The 23,004-nt window shown below is 47.1% G+C and overlaps 2 protein-coding genes across 4 annotated transcripts; both read right to left on the minus strand.

Moving 5' to 3' along the window:
* Nucleotides 1-7,725: 7,725 nt before the first annotated feature.
* Nucleotides 7,726-12,029, minus strand: SF3B4 (splicing factor 3b subunit 4). Its single transcript, XM_059077948.2, has 6 exons — nt 11,910-12,029; nt 11,325-11,453; nt 10,529-11,071; nt 10,006-10,212; nt 8,329-8,502; nt 7,726-8,129 (listed from the first exon to the last, which is right to left on the minus strand). Exons 1-6 carry the CDS (start codon nt 11,941-11,943, stop codon nt 7,942-7,944), a joined length of 1,275 nt encoding a protein of 424 aa, XP_058933931.1. The 5' UTR covers nt 11,944-12,029; the 3' UTR covers nt 7,726-7,941.
* A 677-nt stretch (nt 12,030-12,706) lies between these two features.
* On the minus strand, nt 12,707-20,474 carry MTMR11 (myotubularin related protein 11). Of its 3 annotated transcripts, none has more exons than XM_059078208.2 (17): nt 20,176-20,474; nt 19,723-19,813; nt 19,158-19,279; nt 18,863-18,923; nt 18,551-18,693; nt 18,004-18,082; nt 17,736-17,871; nt 17,398-17,485; nt 17,150-17,238; nt 16,940-17,064; nt 16,413-16,479; nt 16,150-16,220; nt 15,448-15,614; nt 14,980-15,153; nt 14,409-14,591; nt 13,683-13,976; nt 12,707-13,380 (listed from the first exon to the last, which is right to left on the minus strand). In XM_059078208.2, exons 1-17 carry the CDS (start codon nt 20,239-20,241, stop codon nt 13,234-13,236), a joined length of 2,103 nt encoding a protein of 700 aa, XP_058934191.1. In that variant the 5' UTR covers nt 20,242-20,474; the 3' UTR covers nt 12,707-13,233. The 3 variants fall into 3 exon arrangements, with proteins under 3 accessions (XP_058934191.1, XP_066891427.1, XP_066891429.1); XM_067035326.1 differs by having other exon boundaries at nt 12,708-13,380; nt 18,908-18,923; XM_067035328.1 differs by lacking the exon at nt 13,683-13,976 and having other exon boundaries at nt 12,710-13,380.
* Nucleotides 20,475-23,004: the final 2,530 nt, after the last annotated feature.

The following is a 23,004-nucleotide window of genomic DNA, read 5'->3' on the forward strand; positions in this document are numbered from 1 at the left end:
CCCTTCCCAGCCCCTTCTAGTTACAGACTAAAGGATCTAAGGAAAGTAAAACTGGTATCAGGGAGGCAAGTGGGAAGACAAACAGGGAGATGGTGAACAAGGCAGCCCCTTCCTCAGCGGCCCAATCCCAGAATGGCAGGACCGACGAATTTCAGGGGCTCTCTCTTCCTTCAGATCGCCTCCCTTCCCCTTCCTCACGGTTCCTAGCCAAACTCCTTTGCACAACCCTCTCCCAAATCCGGAGTGCTCACACTCCAAGTTTACCTGGCTGTTTTAGAGGAAGCAGGAATAACAAGGTGTGGTTTCTATCCCAAACTGCCAGAGGCAGAAACTCCTAGATCCCTGCCATCTCTTTCCAGAAACAGTCCAGATTATTTATTTCCAATGCAGACCTCCCTGTCCTCCATTCTGCTGGTGACAGCAGAGGTTGGAGAAGCTGAAGCAGTTTAACAGTCCTGACCAAGTGGGCTTAGAGATCCAAGACATACCACTTGGTGAAATCTTTGCTCCAGAGGTGCGGGGAGCAGGGTGCTTTGGGGATGTTCATACTGAATGTGTCTACCTATTCTAGGTAAGGTCTTGGGTTATCTGCACAGAGCACTGACCAGGGGCTCTGACTTGGGTTCTCACTTCCGATAAGCTGTGGGCTCTTGGTCCAGTTCTCTGCCTCTCTGAACCTCAGTTTTCTCATCTGGAAAATAAGGGGCTTGGACTAGATGCTGTATCAGATCCCTTTTATATTTAATAGTATGTGATTCTGTTCTCCTAAACATGGAGGTTTCAAAATGCTGGGATATGTTACATGGAGAGGGCTGGCAGGCTGTGTCCCAAGCAACCTCACAGATGGCATTTGTGGTGTTGAATTTACCACTGACAAGGATGTGGGCCTTTGGAGTTTCGCATACTCCAAAGCTACATCTTGGAAATACTGTTTTGTGCCAACAAACTTTACAATTTACTAAAATATAAAACCATAATACGTAAGCATTAATTTACAGTGAGGAATTTAACTGTCACTCAGACTGAAGGAAGACTCATGTCTGCATGTCCAGCACATTTTCTCCCTTAAACCAAATCAGAATAATAATGTCAACATATAAATGCACAATGATATAACTGAACAGAGTAGTTGTATCTTTAATGGCATCTGGCCATCCCCAGCAAGGAGTCGTGCCAATGGGTTCAGAAAACTCTTCTTGGCTACAGTTCTCCACCCCCATCTATAAGCTATGGGCAGCCTTGCCAATGTTGGACTACTCTAACTCAGATGGTTAAGGCACTCTTTCCAGGATGGCTCTTGGAAAGGCTATGTCCACGTGGGCCTCATGGACTCTCCCTTTACTGGCTAGCATTCACTGCTGACCTGTCTTCAGGTTGACATATTCTTTATTGAAATATGTTAATATTTTCAATTAGGTTATAGCCAAGTCCTGCTGGCAGGGAGCCATCTCTTCTCTTTAAGGTAACTTTGCATACTCTCTACTTATCCATTACTAAAATAGAAATCTTGTACTCTTAGAGAGAAAGGTTGTATATATTTTTCAAGTTCTGAGGAAAGACCATCATTTTTCCCTAGAACCAAGGACCCATGCACCTCACCAGCTACTCCTTCACAGGCCCCTTTTCTGGGTCCATTAACATTAGAGTTCCTCAGGGGCTCAGTCCTGGGCCCCTCTCTGCGTCCACCTACTCTCTTCTCCTTGATCACTTCAGGTAGATCCATGACCTTAATGCTGCCTATATGCTATTAATTCCCACATTTCTATCTCCAGTCCAGACCTTTCCACCAAGCCCAAACTCAGAATCACCATCTGTCAATTCAACATCATCACATGGGTATCTAAAAAGCATCTCAAACTTAACAGACCATAAACAAACTTCTGAACGAGTTCCTCATCTTTTTACCAAGGTGTTCAGGCCAAAAACCTTTCAGTCATCCTTGTTTCCTTTCTTTCTCCTATCCCTACATCAGCAAGTCTTGTCGGCCCTACCTTCAAAATCTTCTGTATCTACCACTTCTCCACCACTGCCCACTAGTCTAAGCCACCATCATCTCCTTCTTCAGCTACTGCAACAGCCTCCTAACTGGTTTCCCTACTTCCAATCTTGCTTACTTAAAACCCATTATTCTCAGCAGTCAGGGTGATCCTTTGAAAACAAATCAAATCTGATCCAACAAATACGCTCCCAAGAGAAATGAGTGCGTATGTCCCATAAAAAGACAAGTACAAGTATTTTTATAGCAGCTTTATCCATAATAGTCAAAAAATTCAAATGTCTATCAGCCAAAGAATGGTTAAACCTGGATAAACTGTGGTATATTCATATAGGAAATACTATGTAACAAACTTTTAAAAGACAGAACGACTATATACAACTTGCATAAAAAGATCTCACAAAATATTGAACAAAAGAAGCCAGACCAAGAGTACAGGGCTTCCCTGGTGGCGCAGCAGTTGGGAGTCCGCCTGCCGATGCAAGGGGCGCGGGTTGGTGCCCCGGTCCGGGAGGATCCCACGTGCCGCGGAGCGGCTGGGCCCGTTGGGCCTGCGCGTCCGGAGCCTGTGCTCCGCGATGGAAGAGGCCGCAGCGGTGAGAGGCCCGCCTACCACAAAAAAACCGAGTACACACTTTATGATTCCATTTATGTAAAGTTCAAGAAAAAGCAAATCTACTGTGAGAGAAAATAGTGGTTACATGGTGGGAATGTGCTACATTTAAATCTAAATGGTGGCTAAAAGGGTGCATACAGATGTAAAAATACACTTAAGATCTGTGTGTCTTTCTGAATGTATTTTATACTGCAATCTTTTTAAAAAAGCTTTAATGAGACTTTTCCACTCTCCTTTCCTCAGATCCTCCAATGGCTTCCCATTATACTAAAAATTAAATCCAAACTCCTAACCAAGATCTAAAAAGCTGTGCATGTTCTGGCCCCTACCTGCTCCCTCCAACCCTCTTTCCTAAGTCTCTCCCAGGCTTCAACTCTGCTTTACCTTCACTGGTCTTCCTGCTGTGCTTCCAACATGCCCACATCTGAGGACCTGGGCACTGGGGGTCCTGCTGCCACTGCTGGGAACTAGTCTAGACTTGTTCTTACCTCCCCCCACTAGACAGCTCTCCTCCACAAGTGGCTTAAATTGGGTGTGGGAAATAAGATTATGGAGCAGGAGGTGATCAATGAGTATATAGTAATGATGGTTAACATTGTTAGAGCATTTACCTGACTTGGGCACTTTTCTGACCATGTTACATTGATTAATTCATCCCACCTCCTCATTAACCTATGATATGATCACCATTTACAGATGAAATTGAGGCACTGATTAGTTAAGTAGTAACTTGATATAATCACACAACTCAAAAAAGTGGCAAAACTAGGATTTGAACCGAGGCAATATAGATGCAGAGCTCTTACTCTTTTTAAATGCATCCCTTTTAAGTGTATAGTTCCATGTGTTTTAACAAATGTATACACCCATGTAAGCAACCTTTTGATCAAGATAAAGAACACTGCCCCTAAAAGTTCCTTGTGCCCTTCTGCGGTCAATCTCCCCATCCTTGGCAACCACTAATCTCCTTTCTGTCACCGTAGACTAGATTTGTCTATTCTAGAGTTTTATATAAGTAGATTCATACAGTATATAGGTCTCTGGCTTCATAGCTCTGGGTTTCAGAGCTTTCCAGGGTTTTTAACCATTGCCTTGTACTACTTCCTGGTGTAGCTTCTTTCACTACTTACCTATCAAATTGGCTACTCCTCAGGACTTCCCTGGCAGTCCAGTGGTTAAGACTCCGTGCTTCCGCTGCAGGGAGCACGGGTTCGATCCCTGGTCAGGGAACTAAAGATCCCACATGCTGCATGGCATGCCAAAAAGTTTTTTTAAATGGCTACCCCTCAACATCAGCCACCCATCTATATCCTATCACTGCTTTTATGCACCCCACTCCAAGCACACGAGACTGTCAGAATGGGGAGTGTAAAGAGGGACAAAACAGCGTCAGTGACAGCCCCTCTAAGATACCATAAAGTTACAGTGAGAGATGCTAACAAGTGAAGCACCAAAATTCCTATTCTTGAAGAGCTTATAATCCAGTTAAAGAGAGGGGATAGCTTATATATAAAGCCAGTAAGTCGCAGGGCAAAACATTCATTCACTCACCAAGGACTTATTCAGTAAATATAAAATAGTATAACGTGACTAAGCAATTGGCTCTGGAGTTCAGACAGACCTTACTTCATCTACCACTTCTTAGCATGTGACCTTGGTCAAGTAAATTAGTATCAGTTTCCTGATCTTAAAATTGGCATAACAGCAAAATCTACCTAAGGAGTTGTTTTGAGGATTAATTGAGATAATGCATACAAAACATTTAGTACAGTACCTGGCACATAGTAAGAGTTCAGTAAATATTAGCCATTATTATTTTTACAATTATTGTATATGTTAGGCACCTTTCAACACTCTCGGGAGATACAGATTAATAGAATGAGATTCATTAAAGGTTCTTAAGGGATTCAGTTTAGTGCAGGGATACTTAGACCGGGATCCATGAAACTTCTGGAATTTTTGCTTCAGGATATTGGATATATATGCATGTATGTATTTTTTCTTGGGTAGGGTCCACAGCTTTTGTCATATTCTCAAAGGACTGTCCCATGACCTACAATACAATGAGGACCCATCGTCTGGAGCACACTTTCTCAATGGGGGTGGTATCACCCCCCACACACAAGAAGTCAAAAATTGGTTCAGGGATGAGAATCTTAGATATTACAATGTTTATGTCCTTCCAAAGGGCCATAGTACATATGCAGAGACACAGCATACTGGTGATATTAAAATTTCATGCATGGGGGAGGGCAGTTAGGAAAAAATGTCAGAGGATGCGCAAAAACTAAAAATCAAACAGATGTGCAAACTGAAGTACCTAAGTGTACAAGCAATACTAGTTCTGTTCAGAGAATTGCTGAGTACTAGAGTCTGAAAGAACCAGAGGGCAGAGAGATAAAGGAGAGTTTAGGGGAGTCAAACTCAGTGAGTAGAGGAGGCAATCAAGAATCACTGAATGAAGAAAAGCTCAGAGATTCTGAGAACAAATGCCTGAGAAAAAAAGTGGCTCCAAAGAGAGAAGTAGGGAATTCAGCAAAGGCACTAATTTACTTTATGATGGTGTGAATTCATCAACACGATATCAGATAACAGCAGAAAATACCGCATAGGGGGTGTTCCCTGGTGGCCTAGTGGTTAGGATTCCGGGCTTCCACTGCCGTGGCCCAGGTTCAATCCCTGGTCGGGGAAGTGAGATCTCAGAAGAGTCCATTCATTTGATAGGTAACCTGAAGACAGAAAGGACACAGAAACTGAAAAAAGCCTCCCACCACCTGGGGCTGCGTCAGTGCTGTGCCGGATTCCAAGTGCTCCTGGGACCTCAGCTTATAACCACATACAGCAGAACTCTGAAATTAAGAAGTCAGTTCATCCCATTATGACTCAGAAGACTGGCATCCAGTCATGATGTGAAATATCACATCTAATCTTCCCCCAAGTTTTTTTTTGGCTGCGCCACACGGCATACAGAATCTTACTTCCCCAACCAGGGATTGAACCCATGTCCCCTACGGTGGAAGCGGGGAGTCTTAACCACCGGACCACCAGAGAAGTCCTTCCCCCAAGCTTTTGACATATGGAATCAGACAGCCACTAGACGACCCAACCTGCATCTCACAACACACCTCAAAGTCGACATATCCAAAACTGAACTTATCGTTTTTATCCTGCCCCGCTTAATTCTTCCTGCTGCATACTCTCATCCTTGACGCCACCCTCCCCTTCACTGTATCCAATCTAATACCAAGTCCTAATTTGCCTTTTAAATATCTCCCCACTGCATCTCTCCCTTTTCTTCCCTACTTCTGTCACGGCCCTTATTTAGCCCTCATCTCTCACCTGAATTGTTGCCAGATGCATAACTTGTTATGTTGCCCCCAGTCTTCTTCTCCCCCGTATCTACTTTCTACAGTGCAACCATGGTTCTAAAACACCAATTTGTCATCCCGTTGCTTAAATCCCTACTGTGGCTTTCCATCATGGATAGCAACTTCCCAACCAGTGTGCCTTGACAATGATGCTCAGTTATTAATTCCCTCAGCACTTTGGACTGCTAGGCAGATCCTGGGATAGCTAGAATTCTTAAGCCAATAGCCTTGAGCCTGAAGAACCCTCCTCTCTTTACTTCAATGTGTTGTTTGAAATGGTTCTGTGCCCTGATGTGAAAAAGGGCTGAGAAGCACTGATCTTTGGAAGCTCCCTAACTGGCTCTGACCTCATCCTGCCTCCAGCACCGAACAGTGTTAGCTTTAGCGAATTATATACCATGCTACTCATCAATCTCCGCTTCTGCTCAGAAACATCCCATCCATGTGGAATGAGCTTCCCTTCATCTTTGTCTGAGAAGCTTCTAACCTTCCTTTAAGATTATATTCAAGTATCACTATTTTTCCAGGAAGTTTTCGTGGACTTTCATGCCAGGTTAGATACTCTTCCTTATCTCCCCAAAATATTTTGTTTCCTATGTGTCAGTCTACCCCTCGGTAACAATCAGACAGCAGAACCGCCTTGCTCATCTTTGCATCTTCAGCGGCCACCATCACGGAGCCCTTGTATGTACCATGTTACATGAATGAGAATGATGCAAGAGAACAAGAGAGCTAGGCTCACCTTTTCTTTCCTAGAGTTTAGTTCGTGGTTACGTAAGAGCGTCAGAGAAGGGGGTGATATAACAGGATTAAATGTGGCAAAGAAGAGAACAGGCCATTGGATTTGGTCTAGTTACTGCTCTAGTTACTGAAAGTCTGAGCACAGATTTAAATATGATGGAAATCAGGTCTGGAAGGACTGAGAATGAGGAAAAAAAAAGGAATAAGATACAAATCCCTTACCCAAGATACCTGGTGGTATGAAGAATGAAAGAAAATGACGGCTTACTGAGTTCCTACTGTCCCATTTCAATTGTTTTGCAATCATTTAAGACATTTATATGGTTCCAAAGAAAACCACATTAACATAGTACACTCAGAGAAATCCAGTTTCCTCCATATCCCTTCCCTTCCCGCAGTGGTAACAACTTCCATTAGTTTTTGGTTTATCCTTCCATTTTAAAAATATAGACAAATGTATATATTACGTGTCACCCCTTTGATAAGGAAACACACTATACATTCTGTTCTGCATGTTAGTTTCTTCACTTAACATATCCTGGAGCTCTCTCCAAACAGTATGTAGAGTCTCCCTCATTCCTTTTTTTACTGCTGCTCAGTACTCTGCTGTATAGATTTACCAGTTTATTCCACCATTCCCTTACTGATGGATACGTGAGTTGTTTCCAATCTACTGTTATTACAAATAGTGCTGCAATGAATAGCTTTGTGCATGTTACTTTATATTTTTGCCATCATATCTCCAGGGACTTTACTTCTGTTCTCACTTAATACTCACAATAACAGATGCCATGGATACTGGGTCTCCATCTTATGTATAAGCTTGATGTAAGGAAACAACTGCTGTAGTACACAGCAGTCCAGCAACTGCAACAGCACATTACAGAATAAGCCCTTAAAACATGGAATAAACACCCTCACTCCTACCTTACCATTCTTCTTCCAATATACATCTCTTCTTAGAGAAAAAGAAGTTATTTTGCCAAGTTAAACACCACGAAGAATAAACAAGGAGTTTAGTTTTATTTTCTCTGTGCATTTGCAAAACACTTAGGACCAACACAGAAAAAAATAAAACCTCCTGTGAAAAAAATTACACTTACAAAAGGAGGCCTGAGAGGGATTAGCGCCTTAGCCCCTGGGAGCTACAGCAACTCTGATTGGTCCAAGGAAGTGAACAGATATTGGGAGGCTATAACAGGAGGAAAGGCAATGAGAAATCACTGAGGGAGAGGGCCTCGAAGTGGGCCTCGAGGCGGAACTGGAGGCCGCGGAGTGGGTCTGGGTGGAGGGAGGGGCCCCCGCTGGTAGCCGTAGGGAGGAGGTCGTGGAGGGCCAGTGTATCCATGAGGGGGCATCAGTGGAGGAGGTCCACGCATACCATGCGGAGGCATAGGACCTGGGTGACCTGCAGGAAGAAAAGGAAAACTTAGTAAAAACAAGAAACAGGAGACAGTTCACACTGGGACAATGCAGAGAGAGGACAGACAAGGAGACAGTGAAAAGAAATCTAAGAAAGAAAAGGACATGCAGGGGATAAGTGGTGTGACAAAAGAAGCTGCAAGAATGTCACGTGAGGATGAGGGAGGTGGCTAGAGCCTACTCACCCATGGGAGAGCCGAACGGAGGCCCTCGGGGGGGCATGCCCATTGGAGGAGGTCCAGGATGAGGCATTCCAGGTGGTGGTCGGGGTGGTGGCTGTCCCCCAGAGCCAGGGGGCCCAGCATGGGGGTGTCCTAAGCCATGAGGGCCATGGTGGGCCAGCTGCATCTGAGACATCCCTATGAGAACAAAACAGACACAAGGAGAAAAGAGACAAAAGGACGTTAGACAAGAGGGCAAAGAAAACGAGACAGGAAGAGAAGAAAATGGAGAAGCAAGTGACATCAGGAAGAAGAGCATGGACAATAAGGCTGGTAAAAAGTGCCCTTATCCTTGACTCCATTCCACGAGAACCAACCAACCCAATCAAGTCCCTGCCTGCTGCAGCTCACTTGCTCCTTCCAAGATTTAGACACTGTAATAGTGCTGCAACAGTACATAACAAATGGTGTGATTAGGAGTAGGATTTGGGAAGGTAACAGAGATGCTGTCTGAGCGAAGATCTAATTCTAAAGGATGAACAGGAATTTTTCAGGTGGACAGCAGAATGGGAACAGAACATTCCAGGCAGAAAAGATTAGCATGTGCAAAGCACGTGCATGATCAACAGCATAGTATGTGAAAGGAAAACCAGTAACTCAGTAATCAGGAGCAGTGTGCAGTCATAGGAGTAAGGGGCAGGAGCCAGATGGTGAAAATCCTAGAATGCTATGGTAGTGAGTTTGGATTTCACTCTAGATAAAAGGGAGCAACAGAAGAATTTTGAGCCAAGGGTGTGTGAACATCTGTATTTTAGAAAAATTACTCTGTGGAAGTCGATGAAAGGTAGAGATAATTAGAGTCAAAGTGTCAGGATATTACTACAATAAATTAGGTGTGAAATAATGAGGATATGAGAGCCTGAACTAGGGCAATGGCAGTGGAGGTCGATGCCAGATATAAATAAGACTTGGTATTAAGAGTGGGGTGACAGGGAATAGTCAAACATAACTCCTAGATTTCTGAATCAAGCACCTGAAAACAAAGAAAACTAGAGAAAGAATAAGTTTGAAGGGGAAGGGCAGAAGAATGGAGCTGTCCATTAAACAGCAAGATTAAGGGTATGGAATGTTAATAACCATGGAACAGAGATACAGATCTAGGAGGCATCAGTGTACAAATAATGGAACTATGCAGAAAAGAGAGCCAAACACAAAAACCTAGGTACAAGCAGAGAAAAAGGAGCCTATTAAGGTGGATGAGATTGCGGATTCAGAGAGATAGATGGAGAATGCAGAAAAATCAAGAGAGACAAGATTTTCAAACAGGAGGACATGGCCAGTTTCAAGTACAGCAAAGGTCAAACCAGATAAGGAGCAGAAGTGTCTCCTAGACCTGGCAATTAGGTCACTGCTTTTGGGTGGAATTCAGAGGAGAGAATGGAAGTAAAAGTTAAGGAAACAAAAAATAGCAAGTATAGTTATACTCTTTGGTAAAACTGAAATAAGAAATGAAGACAGGGTGGTAGTTATTAAAGTAAACAGAGGAAAGTATTTTGTATTTACTTTTACAAAAGAATGTCTGAAAGAAAGGAGAACTCTGGGACTACTTATTATTGCTGAAGGACAAAGAGCAGCAGCATAAGTGGTGATAGAGCTCCTCTACCAAGCTCATCCCTCTCCTTCCCAGGAAAGAACACCCACCTGGATGGGGCATCCCACCCGGTGGGAATGGGTGAGGATGTGAGTGTCCATGTCCAGGATGTCCAGCCCCTGGGGTTCCTGCTGATGGGGGGCCATGTCCTCCAGCTCCAGGAGGCATAGGTGGTGGGGGCATGGCTGGGGGTATCCCAGGTGGAAGGGCTCCAGGAGGCGGTACAGGGGGTGGAAAGGAGCCAGGAGGAGGCATGCCTATAGAGAAAATGTAAAAAGAGTTAATGACAGTGAGAAGAGAGTGCCTTTAGAGAGCCTGTTCCAATCTGGCCTCTCCAGGAAGAATGAGCTCTTTCCCCCTCCTCCCAGCTCTCTAAAGTCAGAAGCAATGCTAAATGACTCAAACAACACCTTCTGGAGAAACTCAACAACTTGCTTCCCTCCACAATCACCCCTCAATCCCTTTCTTATCACTTACTGACTCAATGTCCTTCCCTTTCCAGGTTCTTTTTCCTTCTCCCTACCTGCCAGCCCCCCAACCCAAGACAAACATATTTTTTATCAAAAGCTTTACCTGGCGGAGGAAGCCCAGACCCCAGTGATGATACCACAGGATTCGGAGCAGAGGGAGGAGGGGGTGCATCTGCAAACAGCTGATGAGGGCGGTCAGCCTGGGAGAGTGGGTTCTGTGCTGCCAGAAGTCGTTCAGCGGCTGAGCCATGGCGCTCGCCCTTGGAGTCCTTCTTGAAAGCATAGGACACGGTGATTGGGCGGTTACAGAGGTACTGCCCATTCATGGCCTCAATCGCTGCATCCGAAGCATCAAATGAAGCAAAATTAATAAAGGCATAACCTTTGGAGTTGCCTGTGTCAGGGTCCCGCATAATCTTGGGTGTTTGTAAGATGACCCCAAAGGCGCTAAAAGTATCATAAAGCAATTTCTCATCGATCTCTGGGTCCAGGTTCCCAATGAAAATGTTGGCCCCCACATCCAGGTTTTTGTTGTGAGCTGATGCCTTGTTCACCCGTATTGGTTTCCCATAGAGTTTGATCATGTTCATGATCTTAATGGCATAGTCAGCATCTTCCTCACTCAAGAATTCCACAAAGCCATAGCCTGGGGGAGTGGAAAGAAGAGGTTAACAAGTGATTAAAAATGAGGTATAACTCATTTGCCTTCTGAAGCACAAAGAACAAGAAATAATAAACTCACTTCAACTGAGAATGGTTCCAGAAACAAACTGTGAGTTAGGCTTAAGAGAAAAAAATCCTTAGTTTGCTCATTCCAAAATAGTTATGAATACTGCTGGGGGCCTCCTGGAGCAGCCTGTCCCCTCAAAACATAACTGCAATTCTTGCCGTGTACTCACCTTGGTGCTGACCAGTGACTCTATCCTTTGGCATGTGGGTGTTGACTACTGGCCCTGCCTGGAGAAATAGCTCCCACAGCAGTGGTTCGCTAACCTTCTCATCAAGGCCCCCCACATACACGGTGGCATCTGGAGGACAGGATTAGGAGGTTAGGGCAGAGATGAGAGGAAATAGGGAGGTGACGGGAACATGAAGATGGAACCCAGGCGGGGGATTGGGGGGTGGAGACAGGGTATAAGAGCAAAGAGGGAAAGAGAGAAAAAAAAAAACGACGTTAGCTTAAGCCCTTACACCTCTTCCTTTCCAGAAAACAGATAACCTTCTTAAGTCTAACTTGGAGTTCTAGTGCAAATTCACTTTATTTTTCCTTTTTTTTTTGAGTGGGAAGGCAGCAGGGGATTGGACATAGCATCACACCTACAGGCCTCAGCCTGCACCCGTCCATCCCGTCCCCAGCAGGCATCTGGGCAGGTCTGGCACCCTTCGGAATGGCCCAATCTCCCGCCCCGGAGGAAACACTGCTGGCCCTAATCGGGGCCCCCCAAACTCCCTGAGATCATTCCGGGCTTGTCCCCTCCAGTCACCCTGGTTCCGCTCGGAGATCGGCCCGGCCGCCATGGTGAAAGAGCTCCCGCCGTCTCCACACAACGATCCCGCCCCCTGACCTCAGTTACAATTTCCACCTCCGGCGCGAAAGCTGACGTAAGGCGGTGGGCGGGCCCTTAGGCAGGGGAGGAGCCGGAAGCGGCCGCGGCCATCTTAGGAGCCGCTGATACTTGAAGCGGGGGAGGTGACGGTGTTTGAAGTGCGTCTGGGAGTTGTCAGCGCGGGCTGGCCAACGGAAACGCTCCGACACTCCTAAGGCAGTGCTAAACGGTAAAGGGTCACACTGCTCCCGAAAATGTTAATTCAAAAGCTGAGAGAACAAAACTTCACTTTTCATGTATTTTGTAGCCTTCTTTCGTTTCCCAGAGAAGGGTGTGCTGAGGAACCCCCAATGCAAGGCGTGGAGGCAGCTGTCCACCCCGACCCGCAGCCTTTGGACAGATAGGGCCTCACAGCCCCGGCATGGGCTTGAGGTATTTCGTTTTTCCTCAGCGAGGGGATTGCGGACGGTCTGAGCTCGCCTAGGCGTTATTGCATAGAGAGTGAGGGGAACCTGAGGCTCAGAGGTGGAGTGATAGCAAAGCTGAAGGGTGGTTGACACTGAAGCCCAGAGTCCTGCGTCTCAACGTCCAGAGCGCACCCTGACCCATCCCCTTATTTTCTTAGCAATAATATGGTCGGTACCTTCCTCTCTTGTGTCACACCCCCTTCGCCCACCCCCACCACCACTCTCTTACCTAGGTTCCTTTATTCAGACACAAGAAACAGTGCCAGCAGCGTGTATAAATATTGTGCTTTAATGAACTCCTTAAATAGAAATGTCACGACAAAAATATACAATTGCAAGAGACAGGGTGTCTCCCATACCCACAGAAAACTGTAAATGAAGTAGAAATCGGAATTAAAGGAGTAGCAAGAGGAAGTGAGAAGGAGGTCTGTAGGCCATCTTGTTGACACTGATAAATGGTATCTCTGATCTCACAATATACCAGCTCAGTATCCAAAATTTCCATCCAAAAGGGATGGCATTGCCCTGAAAAAAAGATGCGATCATATTCTGGATTGTTTTTGTTTCTTAATTCTTCAAATCACAAGAAACTATTTAAACCAAACAGGGCAGAGTAAGAGTTGGATAAGGTTAGCACCACCCATCTGCATGGAAACTCAAGTCAGTGAGCTTGTTTAAGGGCTGGTGTATGAAAGCTGAGGCAGCAAGACCAGGTAAGAAAAATTGAAGGATTAGACAAAACTCTCCCTCACCCCAGACCACCCTCTGCCCTGCCCGTGAGAAAGCCAGCAATTTCAATGGGACTGGGAGAGAACGGTATTTGGATTTCTTTTCTTGGAGTGATCCTCAGGAGATATTCTTGGTGTCCATTTCCTTAATAACTCTTGAAGATGGGCTAGCTCAGCCTGAAGGCCAGAGATCGTGGGAGCTGAGAGTCCCATCTGGGGAGGGGGTGAAGAGAGGCAAAGAGGAATATTATTTTAGCTGTAGCTCTCTGCTCCTGGCATCCTTAATTCTCTTTCCCCCTCCAACTATGCCCTAGTTTCCACTTGATATTAGTCACAAGCAGTTTCTCCACACTCTTAGACCTATCCACTTTGATACCAACAAGAATGGTACCTCACTTCCCAGACCCCCAGCTCTTTCCCTTTCCAGCTCCTGGAAACATCTGGTTTCTCCTAGAACTTCTGGTTCAGCAGTCAGGCCCCTTCTCCCACTCCCAGTCCCTGTTTTTCCTTCTCACCTGGACCTCAGGCCTTCCCCTCAGGTAGCAGCGTCTCCAGAGCCTGATTTGGGGTCCCAGATATCCAGGCAGCAGCAGCCCCGGGGGTAAAGGGCAAGCTCCCCAATGTGAGGGGAGCCCCCACTCCTGATCAGCCAAGCTTTCAGAGGAGATAGCAGGTCGAGGGAGCCAACGAGAAGAGACTGCCAGCAGGGAGGGACTGTCCCGCCAAGGACAGAGCTGATTCAGGGGGGTCAGGGCCCCTCTAGAGAAGAGCCACACAGAACTGGGGGGCCCAGGAACCATGAAGCTTGGCTAAGGAAGAAAGGGAAATCAACTGGCAACCTAGAAAACTGATGACCCCAGTTTCCCCAAACTGGGTCAGGAAGGAATGTCCAGCTGCCACCCACTCAACACTGCACGTGTGATCAAACTACAAGCCTCCCCCTGAGAACTCTTTATCTGCTCTCCTTATTAGCCTTCAGACTCGGCCTCAGGACTGATTAAAGTTGATTTTAGGGAAACATAAAAATGTTTGCGTGAGACAGGAAGACTAATAAGGATGAGGAGGACAAAAAAGATGCCTTATGTTAACTTTAGGATTTCTGTCTTCCTGGGGACAGTCAGGGACTATAAATGACAGCTAACAGAAGAGGAGTGAGGAACTCAGACACTGTGTCTTTTCACTTCTCATCTAGTAGGATGAGCCTGTGAGAGAGAAGAATTTAGGAACTTTAGACACCTCACCTGCTGTCTAGGCAGCCAGGAATCTGGGCAGTGTTCTGGGTCATAGCCAAGATTATGAAATTGTAGAATCTGTTCCTTGCTGTAGCGTAAGTCCCAGTCCCAGACAGATAGCTGTGGGGTAACAGAGTTCCCAGCTGGGGGCTGGGAGTACCCTGCAGTATAGACTTGTGTATAGGTGTTGAACTGGATAGAGGAAACAAGAAAAGGATGGTTAAACAAACAAAAATATATAATCCTTCTCCCAAGTCTAGAGAGAAATCATGAAATTCTCATCTCTTAAGAATCAGATATAGGGTGAAAGTCCAGTCCTGAAAGTGAGCACCAACCTCCCCCTTTCCCATCCACAGACCTCACTTTTCATAATCAAGCTAAACTTCAGAGAGTATTGGGTTTTTTTGTTTTTGGGAGCCGCACTGCACAGCTTGCGGGATCTCAGTTCCCCAGGCAGGGACTGAACCTGGGCCACGGGAGTGAAAGCCCAAAATCCTAACCAGTAGCCCACCAGGGAACTCCCAGAGAGTTCTTCTTAATGGGGGAAAAAAATGACAAGTCAAAAATGGAAGTCACTGACCTGTCCACTCTGCTTTCCACGCTCCCAGGGAGTGTCTCTCAAGAATGTAAGGGTGTCAGGAACCCTGACGCTGTCATGAAGAGCAAGAAGGAAGAACTCAGAGAATTCAAACTCAGCTGGAGACTGCTGGAGGAGCTGCCAGACGCAATCAAGGAAGAGGAGAAACACTGGGGCCTGAGAAGAGGGAAATTAAGAGGTTGGAAGGGGTTATGGGGACCTAAATGGGGAGGATGACCAAATAATGGGATGAGGGGCACAGGAACAGAGGACACTAAGGAGGTCAGGGAGTGGAAATCTCAGTTGAGGCAGGGGGTTGTGGTCCCTCACTCATCTGGGCCTCCCTTCAAGTTTAGCCCAACCTCAGAACCCTTTGGACCTAATTCACCTCCGATGGATTTTACTATTTAATTTTCTCATCCCCGTACTTCTTAATAATACTCTCCCAGTACTCTCCCCAAACACTCTCACCTCTTCACCGGCCCCAGTTCCCCCAAGTCGGGTCAGGAAAGGATGTCCAGCTGCCACCCACTCTCGCTGCACTAGTGATTGGAAGCCAAGCAGTGTTCGGGCTTCAGGGGCTGAAAGCAGCTGGACGAGTGAAGAGAGGAGGCCATTGAAATCACGATCACCGCGCTCTGGGTGATAAAGAGGGATAAGGGACAAAGAAGGAAGGCCAAGAAACTAGGGCAGAAGAGAGTGAGAAAAAGAAACATGGCAAGAGGAAGTGAGCAGCACAGAGGGGGAAAGTTTGGGGTAGGTAGGATTGAGAGGGCACATAAAAGTGAAGAGAAAACAAAGACTTTGAGTGATTCACTTCATACACTCCCCCGAGATAGAAATACCCAGCTTCACACGTAGGAAGCAGAATCATAAATGTCCAACCAGCTTCCACATTTTCCTTCCCACCCCAACCCCAATCCCCATCCACTGATGGAAGGACAGGAACAGAGGGCTGAGAACCCCTCTGTTAGGGACCACAAGCTTAGTGGGGAGGCAGAGGTAGCACTGAAGGATAAGTTAGAGCTGATGGGTAGTTCCTAGCAAAACGAGAGGATGCTAGCACTGGGAGGGGACAAGGAAGCTTTATAGGTCTCCCTCCCTGAGCAGAATCCAGTCAGGTGAGTAAAGAAAAAAGACGAGGAATGGAGTGGGTTGGCCCAAGAAACTCACCTTGAAGTACTACAGAGCGAGCCCTGGATGTCACTAAGACTGAGATGTCACTGGCCTTTCGAAGACAAGACCTAGAGGGGTGGGTGAGGAAGAGAAGGGGAGAACAACAAGCCTGGAGGAAGGAAATGATGGGTCATGGGATACAATAGAGACAGACTCCCAATTCCTGCACCCTCTCCTTCTAAGGAGCAACAAATAACAGTCTTCTTGGGGAATCAAGGAGAAGAGTTAATGGAAGACCATTTAGGAGTCAGAGGGAGTACCTGACATAGTCCAACCATCGTGTTCCATCCAGAGCTGAGAGCCATTTATCCTCAGCCACAGATGAATCTGAGAGAGAGTAGAGGAGTCAGAAGGGCAAAAAGATCAGGAGAACTGGGGGTTCAGGATCCAGAATTAAGAAGGGTTAATCATAAGTTGGGTAGTGGTTGCTTAGGTCTGGGGATAGGAATCAGAAGTAAGTATAAATGGCTATGAGGTTTCTACAATTAAGTTGTGGTGATGGTTGTACAACATTGTAAATACAATGAAATGCATTGAATTGTCCACTTAAGATGGGTGAAGGGTGAATTTTATGGTACATAAATTATATCTCAATAAAGCTTTTTTTAAAAAAGAATAACCTGAAGTCAAGAAGACAGGAAATCAGTGAGTCTGTGGGAGATGGGAGTTGAGTAGAAAACTAAGAATCATTGGATTGAAGGGGTACTCATCCATAGCAGGCAAAAGGGTAAACCAGGTTAGGGTCAGCAGACCTAGAGATGGGGTAAGGGGTCAAAGTTTATCTCACCAGGCAGGCAGAGGGCCCTCAGCCTCAGGTGGGCAAGTTGGACATCTGCAAGACTGGGGAGCTCATCCATAGTGTCTACCAGGACAACATCTGAATGCCCAGCCTGGAGCATCGACTCCACTACTCTGGAGGGGAGAGAGTCAGAAAGTAAGGGAAGGTGTCTGCCCTGAATATCTAACGCTTGATTCTTCTCATCAAACCTCCCCTCACCTGATATCCTCCTTGTTGGGGTCACTGGCTGTATAGAAGCCGCCACAGCGGAGAAGATCACTACCCCCAGGGTGATGCCAGGACAGGCGCTTCATGTGGATGAGAGAAGGATCACTGAGGGAGAAACTCCTAGCCCCACCCTGCCCTTGCCCCCACACTGACCTCACAGGGATCCCCTCCCTCCACAATGACCCGTAACCTCCCATGACCCTCTAATTCCCAACCGTTACCCTCACCCTCACACTGACCGGTCCACGGCTCTGATGGAAGTGGCCAAATGCTCTCCTGACCTCACTGTCCAGAGTTCGGTTCGGGACCCAGAAGTAACGGGGGAGGCTGTGAAATTGAGAGTTATGTCACAGCTTGGCTCAGTGACCTTATTATAATGCAAACCTGTTATTACAAGGAAGCTGCTTAGGAGGGGATCATTCCAAGGGATCTCAAGTTTAGAGATCTAGGAGTTAAAGGGGATAGCTTTGCGGATGTCCTAGGAGGCTGGAGTTTGTGGGAAGTCCTAGTTTTAGAGGATCAGAGAAGTGTGGGAAGATTGAGGGGGCAGCAGGGGTTGGGTGGACTGGGGGATCACCTGGTGGCTACGTCGAACCTCTCGTTGACGGTGCTGACCCTCCAGCCCCTGGCCCCCTGCTTTTTCCGCTCAATCTCCCAGTCTTCTGATGTCTCCAAGAGGGGAATAGGTGGTTTTCTGGAACCAGAACTATGGCCTAGGGCAGGAGGGAGGCACAGAGGAGGAGGAAGAGGAACCAGAGCCACTCAGCTCTTTTGTCTCAGCAGAAGCCAGCTTCTGCTTTTTCAGACTCTTTACCCTTTCCTTATCCTAAAGCCTCCACACTCACCAGCCTTGCTCAGGGTGATGCCTGCATACTGTTGGGCTTGACTGTTCTGAGCTCTGGCTTGGACAATGGCCATGGTCACCTGTAGAAGAAAGGACATCCCATCCTTTGTCTCAGACTGAAGTGAAAAGAAGGAAATAGGGCTCATGTGTTGCTCCACTGTCTTTGCTGCCAATAGAGAAGAAAAGCGAAGGCAATCCCCAACAAAGGGAGCTTCCACAGGTCATGGGGACTGGAGTCAGGGTAACACATTTAGGACCACAGAATGACAGAATGGTAATTCTGGGAGGAATCTTGGGGATAATCTTATGCAACCCTCCCTGTTTTTCAAAGGAAGAAACTTGTCCGCAGTTACACTCCTGATAATTGGCAGAGCTGGGCTAGAATTCAGGCCTTTACTCTCACTGTACTATCATTTTAGTCACTCCTTGAGAGAAGCAGAGAGAATGATGAGCGGGATCTTGGGAGACAGGGGACTATTGGGAGTTTCCAGGGAAAGGATGCCAAGGTTCTAAGGGGAAGAGGGGTCCTTGGGCTGGAGGCCTCTTACCTGAAAGGCCTGTGGCTCTAGTCCTCCAGCCTCGAAACCAACTCTGAGTAGCCGGAAGTCTTGGCCATGAATCAGAATCTCCTCAGGGATAAATTTAAGCAGGGACCCGGGACGGAGGAGCTGGACTCGGGACAGGCCATTCACTGAAGTCAAGAGTTAGAGAGCGGTATAGCCATGGATCAGGGTCCCTCTAGAGGAACTCTTCCAGCCCATCCCACTCCATCCACTTAGGCTGTCGTCTGAAAATAAAGGAAGGATGAGGAGGGGTTCCGACACCGCCAGTGAGCCCCTTCACCAAACTCCCACACTTACCAGCCTCTAATCGCCCAATGTTGGCCAGGGAAAAATCATACTCACTGCTCAGGGGAGTCTCCTAGAGGAAGCACATGAACTGATGCTAAAGACATCTGACATCTCATTCTTTGTCCTACCTTGGCAGCCCTAACCTCTCTAGAGATGATCCCCATGGACAATCCCTGATACTCTCAGAAGACAGCCCTTAAGCATAACTCTCACTTTCTCACTTCCTGTAATGTTTGTCTACATCTTCTAGACTCCCCTACCCACTTCCCACTAGTTGTCCTTTGCACTGCCCTAACCTTCTCACCTGACTCCGCTGCCATCCACAGGGCTGGAAGGTGACCCTCAGGTTGCTGCAGATCAGGGTTCCAGGCAGTTCAGGTTCCAGCCCTTTCCTCACCCCTGGGGCCCATGCTAGGATCTGCTCCCCTGCAGGGCAAGAAGGGAAGCCAGGTTATGACAGTTCCCAGTGCTGCCCACACTTGTATACACCCACTCCTCTCAGACAGGAGGATCTAACCAGGGAAGATTAAGATCCTCCCCTAACCCCACTAGAATGAAAGCTTAGGAGGAGAGAATTTATATTCTTTTACTCTAGAGCCTAGAAAGTGCCTGGGACATAGTAGGCACTCAAATATTTATTGAATAAGTAAATGAGAAAAGAAGTAACAGGGTCAAGAAAACAGAGGGACCAATCAAGGTCCAAGCTCCCAGCCAGCCCTGGACAGAGAAGAGAGCAAACCTCAGGCAGAAGCACTTTGAGCCAGGAGAGGAGTACAGAGGTACCTTTGGTGAGGTTTGAAACAAGGTCTGAGGAGCATGAAATGTGGAGGAGTCTTTGGAGATCAAAAGTATTGGAAGGGCATTATTACCTGGGAGACATCCAGATGCCAGGCAGCTGCCAAGCTGATGACTCCTGGGCTCTGGCATCCCACTCCCCTGGACAGACTTTGGTCCAGAGAGCTGCGAAGGGTGTAGGGTTAATCCCTAGGCCTCTCCAGTCCTGGGGTCTGGGGTTACTTCAGCAACCACCTCTGGAGGCCTACGCTCAGACACTCAGGAGAAACTGAGATCAGTGGCTGTGGGGAGCTTAGCGGGGGCGGGGCGGGGGGTGGTGGTGGCAGATAGTTAAGGGAAGGGCTGGTTAATGGATAATGAGACAATGAACTTGAGACTGCAAAAGAGACCAAGCTCCATCAACTGAGTTGATATGAGACACACCCTCCTCCTCCTCTAGATCCTTTTCTTCCCTCTTTCTCCACACCATCCCCATTCACACCCTCTTGCCAACACCCCCCTCACGCAAGCCCGTTTCCTCTCCTTACCCCCATCTCTGGCTCCTCCTTCTGGGGGGCGACGTTGAAACTCTGGCCCCGGCCCCCCCACCACATTTCTCTGGCTCCATCCGGGGATGGAGCGGTCAAGGGTGGGAAACCTCGAGGATGCTCAAGCCCCTTGGGGAGAGGCTGAATCTTGTAGGTGGGAGGAGGGAAGTCAGGGAGAGGGGCAGGAGGAAGATTCAAGGGAAAGGAGCATTTGAGGTGCAAGGAGCGCTCTTTGGGGTCTTTTGAAAGGTGTGTCCAGCCCAGCTAGAGAAGGCTCCTCGGAAACTTCAGTCGACTCTGGAGAGGGCGGGAGAGATGCCCAGCCCCTTAAAGGAGAATACACACAATTTTGGAAAAGTGGAGAGGAAGTGGAGGAGCCTAAGAAAGGTGAGGAAAAAATGGGGAAGTGAGAAAATACCCAGATTCCCCACTTTACCCCAAACCCAGATCCTATTGTCTTCCTGTTCATGAGCATTGGAGACTTTGAGGGGAGCAGTAATGCCAAGTATTAAACTGGAATCATTGGGCCACTTCCCTGGACTCTCACTGATGACTTCCCTGGGAAGCTGTTTTTGGTTTTTTGTCTTCTTAAAGGGGGTGGGGGTGGGGGTGGGGGTGGGGGGAATGTTAAAGTAGTGCAGACTTGCTTGCTGCCTCCCCTTACAGACCTAACACAAGTGGTTGAGAAGAAATTTATTAATGGATATTGGCCCTCAGGGTATTTTTGCCTGGGGAGGGAATTAGAGAGGGGGGTGAGTTAAAGTGTTTTTGTGTATCCTTCTCCAGAGAGCATGAAACACATCTCATGTGAAGGGTCCCGTGGAAAAGTAGGGAGAGAAATGGAAACATCTGCAGGATACAGACACAGGTACAGGTATGTTTACATGCAAGTTCTGGTGGGGGGGAGGGTGGGGGAGGGCCAAGGAAAAGATCTTACCACTTAATCCAACACACACACACACACACACACACACACACACACACACACACACACACACACACACACAAAACCAACCAGCTGGAAACTAGAGCCCATTCCAGGTACAGGAGCCCTCCCTCCAGCCCAGACATCAGATCTCCAAGTTAATGATTCATGTTAAGGTCTTTGAAGGCTGAGGGTTGGAAACCTCTGTTAAGTGCAACAGTCCCATCCCCCCACCCTCCCCCTTGCAACCCAAGAAGCAAAGATGGGTGGGGAGGACACTAGGAGGGAAGTAAAGGAACTGTAGGCAATGGCGACTGGGGGTAGGAATGCAAAAATTTACCTTTAGGTATGAAAAAGACAGAAAATAAAATACAAAGTAATGAATTCATGAGCTGCTGTTTTATTTATTTTGAGTTTGTACATTGGCAGCAGTTCTTAGGTGGGGGCCCCAGTTTTCCAGTGACAACTCTCTCCCCCCCCCACCCCAGCACACACACCCTTCCGGCCTCAGCTTTAAAAGTTCCCTGTCTTGGCTGCAACTGTGGAAATAGTGAAGATATTCTGAGGCGGGGAGTCAGTGTGGAACAGAGAGGCATACACCTGCTAGGAAGGTAGCCCAGAAGCCTGATTCTAGAAGTCTTAAAAGCTACCAAGCCCCACCACCCCCACCTGCATTCCATCAGCCTCAATCTCTCGGGGGGAAGAAAATATTTCCCAAGGTCTGTGGCAATAGGAAGAGCTGTGTACCACAATTTAAAAATCCATTATCCACTTTCCTTCTCCCCACCACCCTTCATTCAAGAGCCTCATTCTATTCTTTAATACTTGAGGTGTAGGAGCAGCAGAGGAATACAGAGAAAAAACATCAGGGGAATGGTGGAAGGTCAGAGGCAGAAAAAAGATGGGTGACTTAGATCAGCACCTCACCAGGAATGCAAAGGGGGCAGCAGCTGAGGGTTAAGTAACAGGAGGCCCCCCTCTGTCCATTCTACACACACCCAGTAGAGGTTTAGTGGATGAAAGGAAGGGTGAAGAGGCAAGGGGCTGTATCAGATTTTTCCATTTTCAGAATCCTGGTCTGGTTGCAGGTTTGTGCCAGGAGTGAAGGCTGCTGGGAGGGGCAGCTAGAGGAAGGAGGTGGAGCTGAGTGACTCACAAGATGAGTCACAGATCCAGTTATAAGCACAGAAACGAGGCCAAGGTCCTCCCCACCCCCACTCCTCGCTGCGCCACTGTCAGCCAGCTTCCCTTTCTCTTTCCTACTGCCCCTTACCCAAGTGGCCAGTGAAGGGAGCTGGCATGGATAAAGTCTCCATGGGGGATGTCATGATATTTTGCTAGTCAACTTAAGTTCAGGGGGCAAAACAGCCTGTAATTTGCAGACCAGGTATCTACAAAGTGAAAGAGACAGACTGCCTACATGAGTCACTGAATCTGTTGTTGAAGGGCCTGGAGGGAAAAAGAAATTAGAAAAATCTGGGGTGCAGGTGATTCCAGGCCGAGAAGGGGCTTCTGATTCTGTCTTCTCACCTGTGGTTGTATGTCTGGGGCACTGACTCCTTAGAGGAAGAAGAGGACACAGAGTCCAGAGGTGTCCAAGTAACTGGGGACAATTATCTTTGAACCTCCTTTATTGGGAAAGATAAAATGTGACTGGAACCTTGGACATGTGGCTGTTTAGAAAGTAGTTGGGAATAGCAAAAGCTAGGTTCTCAGAAGTCATTCAGAATCAGCTCCATTCCTTCCAGCTCAGTATCATTCCCAAATATACAACAAAAAGTCATTGCTAATTTCTGTTGTGTTGGTCCATGAGCTTTAGTTTCACTTGAGAAGAAACAGCCAACAGGAGACGGAAGGAACTTCCCTCCAGGCCCTGTACAGCACTGAGTTAAACACCACCCACA

Source organism: Kogia breviceps, chromosome 1 (genome assembly GCF_026419965.1).
Source record: "Kogia breviceps isolate mKogBre1 chromosome 1, mKogBre1 haplotype 1, whole genome shotgun sequence".
Taxonomy (NCBI): Eukaryota; Metazoa; Chordata; class Mammalia; order Artiodactyla; family Physeteridae; genus Kogia; species Kogia breviceps.